Genomic DNA, 7,938 nt, shown 5'->3' on the forward strand with positions numbered 1-7,938 from the left:
TACTATCAAAAAATAAAACAGCAAGATACATAAAATAGAGTTTCCTTTGTAAAAATAAATACTAAATGCAGACTTGAAAGTAACATATAACATTTTATGATTATTTTGTGCTCAGGTGATAAATGAATCCATATACTCAATTGGAGAATGATGAGCTTCAAAGTTTAAAAAAATCAAACCGGTTACTTGTTTTCAGTTACTGTTTTTTTTTAAAAAGTCATTGCTAAATATAATGGTTTTTAACTTAAAAATGAAGTTTAAATATGTCAGTGTTCAATATGGAGCATGGTTACAACTTTCTAATATTAAAAAATTCTGTGCTTCTCCAAATGCGGTAACATCATGTTATTCTATAAATGTATCTTTAAATTAGAAAGTTAAGCTATTAAGAATAAATTATGCTGCAACATAATGATATCCTTAACAACATTTATCTGTGGACTATTTATGTGTTTTCTTATTTTACTCAAAATACAAAACAGAGCTTTAACAAAAACAAAAAAGTCAAGGTAAATATGGCCAAGTTCATTTAGGATTTCCAGATCTTCATTGTTTAAAGAATTAGAGATGTGTAAATACAGGTTGCCTCATTAAATATAATGAATTTTATAAAGAATTTACAAATTTAAATGTAATTATACATGCTAACAGCTCAAAGATTTAAATTTTCATTTTCAGGAATCTTCTATTTGGTTAGTGCCACCATACCATCCAGACACTGTTTAGTAAACTTTTGAAACTTACTAAAAGAGGTTTTTAATAATGGTTAGTATCCTTGTGACTTTCTTTTTTTCTTTTTGTAGTCTGTTATATTAATGTGGAGAAACATTTTTATTGTTGTTATCACTCCAAGGAACTTACTTTATTTAATGACACAATGCATGTGTTTCCACTACTAAGGAAAAGTGATTTCAAAAGCAAGATAGTCGTCCTTTTTTTTCTTCCTTCCTCTGGCCCTCCCTCTCTTCTTCCCTCTCTTCTTTCCTCCTTTTCTCTCTTAACTTCTTTCTTTTATTTTTCTTCTTCCTTTTTATTATAACCAGGGAATTGCCTGTTAAGTGTACTTGAGTTTTTAGAAGACTTATTTCATAGTCCAATAAAAGACTTTAAATAAATTTCAAACACTATGTGAAGTATAAAACACAATTTTCTCTATCACAAGATAACAAGTAAGAACTTTACTTAAAAGTCAGACATAGTAATTTTTTGACAATGCACAGCCCAGGGAAATGACTATATATCACAAAACTGTACAGTTTCAAGTTTAGATACTTGCATAGATCAAGATGTGGAATTTGCCTTCTAAAGCTGTAACAAAAAAAGAATATGTGTTTGTCCTAGTACCACAAGTGAAAGTAATTTATGATATCATTAAATTCCTTTACTTTGTCATGTTAATTCTAAAATCTTGCTCAAATCTAAAGGTTGTCAAAGTTTTATAATGAGTTAGGTTGGAATTAGTCTTATCAGTGAGAAGAGACCCTATTGTCTCACAGTGACTTTATTAGTAACCTAAAATAAAACTATTTTTCAGGTAAACTTGCTTTGATAGATCAAAAAGGAGCTGGCAAAATTTAGTCTATTCAGGGAAAAAATTACTAAAAAGGGCATTTTGTCATTATGTAATCAAGACCATTGATTGATTTCTGAAAGGTTACTTAACTAAAATTTGTTACTTTCTAATGGCTTTGTAAAATGACATAAAACTTAAAATGGCAGTGGTGGGTTACATGTTCACAATTTTGAGATAGTTTCTAAATTTGTAAATATAATTAACTTCAGACACTTCTGGCCTTTGGAGAGTTTTTTTAAACTACATTTTATTTTACTCAGCGGTATGTATTTAATTTATATAAAATTACATAAAAATTGTTTTATATGTCCTTATTTATAGTCTGAAGTAAGTATAGGGTACTAAATACAGAGTTTGCCCCTTAACTTACAAGAAATAAAATTGAGTCATTCATAGTGGACTGTGTATGTATATTTATAAAATTTTTATCCTAAGGAAATCAATTGCTTAGACTACTCTCCTAGTATAGACAGAATATTAATCATAATTATCTTCTATCTGTTTTAAAACTAATGTAATCAAAATGCCTAAAAATTTAGATTGCCAATAAAGAGAGTGTTATAAATTATTTAACATTTGGGATATTTATGGATCTTAAAGTAGTCTTATTTAAAACATTCTAATGTTTTTCACATCCTATAACATTTTTAAGTGTCAACAGGATCAAACTTTGACCTTGTTATATTATCTAATCGATTCTTCTGTTAAATGTTTCAACAGAGAGCCAAGACTAAGTTACCTCAAGACTATGTATTCCTCCCTATTTTGGAGTCAAATTTTTCCATTTCTACAGTGTTGTCATCATCATCATCTTCATCATCATTATCATCATGTTCTTAATAAGTACATCTAATAGTAGGTATTAAGCAACAAGAAACATTGTGTCCATATGTTGGCTATCAGGTGCCACATAAATCCTTTAATAGAAATATAATTCATGAATTTCAGAACTCTATAATTTATCACAGAATAAATAATGCATGGCAATGACTCTGTAGTTAATGGGGAATTCATGAGCAGCATTTAATCATCATCCATTACAAATGCTAATAAATTAATATTTTTATGTAATGTTTTTAAACAAATGCTAAAGTTTTACCTGATTTAATTGGATAACTTGTAGCAATATATATTGCTAAGTTTTTACATCTCAAAATCTTTTTTTTAGTAATTGAAATATAAAAATTGTTAAGTAAGAATTAAAATATTAGGGTTATATATAGCTATTGTGGTAATTCACTCAGTGCTTAAAGAGCCCGTATATAGAAGCAGTACCATGAGAACCTGATTTCTGCTCTTCACAATTCAGTGAGACTCATACCTAGAAGACTAGAGTCCAGACAGAAAAACAGGATAATGAGTGCAAAATACTGAGAGGATAAAACAAAGTCAAGTGAAAATAATGTGCCTGGTCAATTGGAAAGGACTACCTAATTAAGTTAAAATTTGTCATCTCCTGATATAAAGGATAAAGTTGAGTTGATGCGAAGGATGAAAGAACTCAGCAGAGTACCAGAGCAAGGAGAGGCAAAGCAGAAAAGTCATGGCGGTTCAACCAATAATGGATGTGTAGAGAAAGTGGGAGACGGGGCGGAGGGAAAGATGAAGGTAGGGAGAAGGGGAGAGGCCTGAATCAGATAAGTTATTATGGAAAAACCAGATTTGGATTTGACCTGTTTCCTAGAAAAGAAAATGCTATTAATAATAGATGTTCTTAAAAATAGATTATCCTATTATCCTGGTAATTGTGAGCCTTCAGGGAGAATAGGGTAGACTTAGAGTTAGGAAGACCACTCGGAAAGGTTATAAGGAACCCATCAAAGAGAAATGAGGATAGAGCTACAGATGGACAGGAATGCAGTAGAACCATGTCAAATTTCCAAAACTAGGTATCAGGATATCCTACTGAGTCACACGTATGAGTTGCAGAGAGTTAGTTACCCTGTCTCTGAATCAGCTTCTCTGACACATAGATGCCTCATTAATTCAAAGTATTATTTTTAGTGTCACAAAAGATTTCCCATGCAAAATATTTTTTCAAATTTATTTTTAAATTGACATATAAAATTACATGTATTTTTCATAAAGAACATGATGTTTTGAAGCATGTATACATATGGAAATGGTTAAATCTAGCTAAGTAACAAAAGCTATATCTCACAGAGTTATCTTTTTTGTAGTGAATATTAACATTCACTCTCAGTAATTATTAAGAATACAATGTATCATCATTAACTATAGTCACCATGCTGTAGAATAGATCTCTTGAACATTTTCCTCCTATCCAACTATAAATAGGTATCCAAAATAAGTAAGATACTTTTATGGTATTAATTATTTTATCCTGTATTCTCTTGTAATTTGCCTAAGTTGATAATCAGTAAAGCAACTAAAACACAAATAAGTCTTCACATGCATATATGATTAGGTTTATTTCATTATGTTTTCATATCACTGTACAGAATTGTGTAAATTTTTTATACTTGTCCACATTTTTTGTCTATAGTTTTGCTTCTTGCATAGAAAGAGCCTACATATCAGTCCTCTGAGTTTCAACTACAATATGCAGTTGGTTCATGAATCTGATTTATATGGAACTAACACACATGTATCTCAATCAGGCCGGGAGAGAGGCTAAGAAAATTTTATTTCATATGTATGATTCTGTAATATGAATTTTGAGAAGCTGTGATAATGAGCCTGTGATATGCAAAATTTCTTGCAAATCTATTTCCAGTGACATGGGAATTAAGAAAAAATATTTATATGGTCATATTTTTTCCTCATGGAATCAATTACTTATCAGCTATCAGTTATCAAGCTAATGTTAAAAAAGTTAATATTTGTTCATAGATGTTTAACATGCTATAATTTGTCATTTCATGATTAAGTCATATTTGTTTCTAATCACTGTCAATGTTTTATAGGCATAATCACAAAAATGATATAATTAAATAGTAGAAATTGTCTTCCATATTTTTATGTCTTGCTGTTTGAGTGCTATTTTTGTTTTGAGATGCACAATGAAGAATCAATGTTTAAAGAAAGTTTGTATATGTCATGTTGTGATCTGGAAAGTAGTACATTTCTTCTTTTTTTAAATTTGAAGAATGGATTTCTGGTATAGACCTATATGTTTATATTTCCATGTTAAAGTAGGTTTCTATCCCATTCTAATCAATTTTACATAATGTCATCTGAAAATCTTATTTAATATATAGATGTAATATATACATTACTAGTTGGCAGTTCATTTCAGTATCAAGTGGAGATTTTCTTTTAACTAGCCCACTTTGACAAAATATTTTAATTATCATGTGCTGTGTGTTAAAATTTTAGCAATTTGTTATAATCTTTATAATGAATTTTTTTAAAACTTCAAGGATGCTATTTTGACAAGTCTGTTGAGCGTGATTTTAATATTGATTCTGGACAGTTGCAGTTGATCTGTTCGGTAATATTCAATTTTTCTGTGTTACTCTGCAGAGATCCTTCTGTAGTGCCATGGTAGAAGAACTGAGGATGTCCCTGAAGTGCCAGCGTCGATTAAAACATAAGCCACAGGCCCCAGTTATTGTGAAAACAGAAGAAGTTATCAACATGCACACATTTAACGACAGAAGGTTGCCAGGTAAAGAAACCATGGCATAAAGCTGGGAGGCCAAACACCCAAGCACAAACTGTCGTCTTTTTTCCAAACAATTTAGCGAGAATGTTTCCTGTGGAAATATGCAACCTGTGCAAAATAAAATGAGTTACCTCATGCCGCTGTGTCTATGAACTAGAGACTCTTGTGATCTAAGCAGTTGCAATGATCAGACTTGATTTACAAGCATCATGGATCAACTAAATTACACGGGGTTACACTGTTTATCATGGGTTCCTCCCTTCTTCTGAGAGAATGTTACATGCGCATTTTGTGGCTGGTTTCAAATGCAGTCCAGTGAGAAATTACAGGTTCCTTTTGAAGCCCAACTGTTGCCAGGAGATGGAATATCAATGCTCAACAGGGTAACCAGTAAAAAAGTCATTAAGAATAAAAATACTTGGAATCAGCAAAAACTGTAGTGTTACAAGAAACAATACAGTCTTCTGAACACCCAGATAATAGAGGTGATGATGTTACTAGCCCCCAACTACTCAGTATAATTGTCGTCTGAATAGACAATATGTGTTTATAGAATGTGAAAAAAAATGTAATGCAAAACAAATCTGAATTCCATGGCAAGTGGAATATAAAGCAGATCTTCATCAGTTATTTTCTTTCTTTTCTTTTCTTTCTTTGACAGTCTGTGTCACTGATTGAGATAGAAATGTCAATTACCAAGGCAATAATGTTTTGCTTAAATTCACCAAGGCAGGAGATTGAACATGCAACTCTACCAGTTCCTACTTATCCCCCCAAAACCCTTTCTCTATTCCCATGTCACAAATAAAAAAATCAAGAGTTGGTTCAGTGATTCTGAGTTAAAAGGATGATATTTTGCAATCTTTGTCTTAAGTTGTAAAAAGAGGGCTGAGTATTGATAGTTATGTGGAAGACTGAAGTTTTCATTCTAACATTCAGATATGTCAATTCAAACTCCCGTTCTTGCTATAAATGAACTTGATGGAGCCTGGGCAGATCTCGGTGAGAGGCAAAAGGGGACTGGTCATCTACAGAAAAGTATGTGAGAGAACTTAGAAGTGGACTGCATTTATCAGTACAGTCACAATGTTAAATGAACAAAATTCTTGAACAGTTTTTTTTCAAAAAAATGTTCAGGTTTATTTGTGGAAATGCAAGATTTCTATGAAAATAGTTTTTGTATGGAAATTTTTGTAATACTTTTTATCAACAAAATAAGAACATGTGTTCCTGTCAGGGGTGTGATGTCAAGCATGAATGGTAGTGCGTGTGCACCACCAACGTTTGGTGAAAACTATTTTTATCAAGAAAAAAGGAATCATAGAAGAGAAATATTTTCAAGTTAGATAATATAAAAGCTAGGTGCACTACCACCACTGCTTACCATGCCACACCCCTGGTTTCCGAGGCTGACAACATACTGTAATGAACAATTGTGTGTAAAATGGTAAAAGACACAGACCTCTTGACAACATTGTGATAACAGCTGAGTGCACACAGTTTGCTGTTTGAATCCAATGCACAAAATTGAAAAAAAATCATTAAAATTCTGTCCATTTTACGTTCAGTTTTGGCTTTCATTTTTCTCTTGTATGTGTAAATGAATGCACCATATACTCTTTGCATTAAGAGGACTACACATCCTGAAACCTTCTAGGGTCATCAAGGATGGCCACTTCCCAACTACGTGAAAAAAAAAAAAACAAAAAAAACCTTGGGGAGGAGCTACTCAGATCTAGGAAAAGCTGGACTAGGATATAAAAAGTAATCTTCTTTAGGTTTAGGGCAATTAAAATGAAAAAAATATTAGTATTTTTAGAGGTGACAGTCATGATCTTACATCTTCTATGAGTGGATGTTGACTATATTCATTGGGTTCTGTAAGACTGATTACTGATATTATATTTAAAGTTCAACTCATATCTACTTTGAGAATTCCTAGTGCATTGATAATTCAGTGTGATTCAGCAAAAGGAAGAGGGAGAGATCGACTCAATATCACAATTAGTAATGATGTCATTTAGATATTAATACCCTAATAGAATCAATTTTAAATAACAAATTATAACATACATATATACATGTAAACATATATTTTACTAAGGAAACCAAGTATAATTAGAATTCTGACAGAAAAAAAATGAAAAAGAAGATCTGTGAAGTATTTCTTTAAACTCAAAATAGTTGCGTAATCAAATTGCCTAATATCTAAATTAAATTAAAAATTAAATGAAAAAGTGTTCTAAATTTCTAGTCTTATGGTTTTTGTAAATTAAAATTCATATTTCAATGATAATCTTGTGTCTAAATGTAATTTTAGTGAGTAACGCAAATCACCGATAAAATCTCAGCATTGGTTGTTTAGTGGTAAATAGCCTCAAATAACTTACCTCAATAAACTGTTCAAATTTTGGATACTATTAAGCTTTTTATCAATCGGATTCTAACTTGATTTTAAAGGAATTTAAATAATCAATTTCTTATATTGGAATATCTTAGATAATAGGCAGGGAATGACAAATTTACTTATGTTTAATTATTCACGATATTAATTACTTAGATTTTAGGTAAAATTTGACAATTATTTTATTCAAGTATTAAATTATTGAATTTTGAAAAGTTTAAAAAATCTGCCACATTTTAACTCTGTAGGTAATATAGAATATATAAACAATATATAAATATTAATTTTTATCCATTTCCTAAAAACTCTCTACATTATAGCTGAAACAGATAT

General features: G+C 30.8%; 1 protein-coding gene across 1 annotated transcript in view; it reads left to right on the forward strand.

Moving 5' to 3' along the window:
* Positions 1-6,762, forward strand: part of GRIK2 (glutamate ionotropic receptor kainate type subunit 2) — a 599,434-nt gene extending 592,672 nt beyond the window's left edge. Inside the window, exon 16 of the mRNA XM_045544086.1 lies at positions 5,060-6,762. Coding sequence (XP_045400042.1) covers positions 5,060-5,224 — 165 coding nt within the window. The 3' untranslated portion in view covers positions 5,225-6,762. The remainder of the gene's footprint in view (positions 1-5,059) is intronic.
* The last annotated feature ends 1,176 nt before the right edge of the window (positions 6,763-7,938 follow it).

Source organism: Lemur catta, chromosome 2, assembly GCF_020740605.2.
Source record: "Lemur catta isolate mLemCat1 chromosome 2, mLemCat1.pri, whole genome shotgun sequence".
Taxonomy (NCBI): domain Eukaryota; kingdom Metazoa; phylum Chordata; class Mammalia; order Primates; family Lemuridae; genus Lemur; species Lemur catta.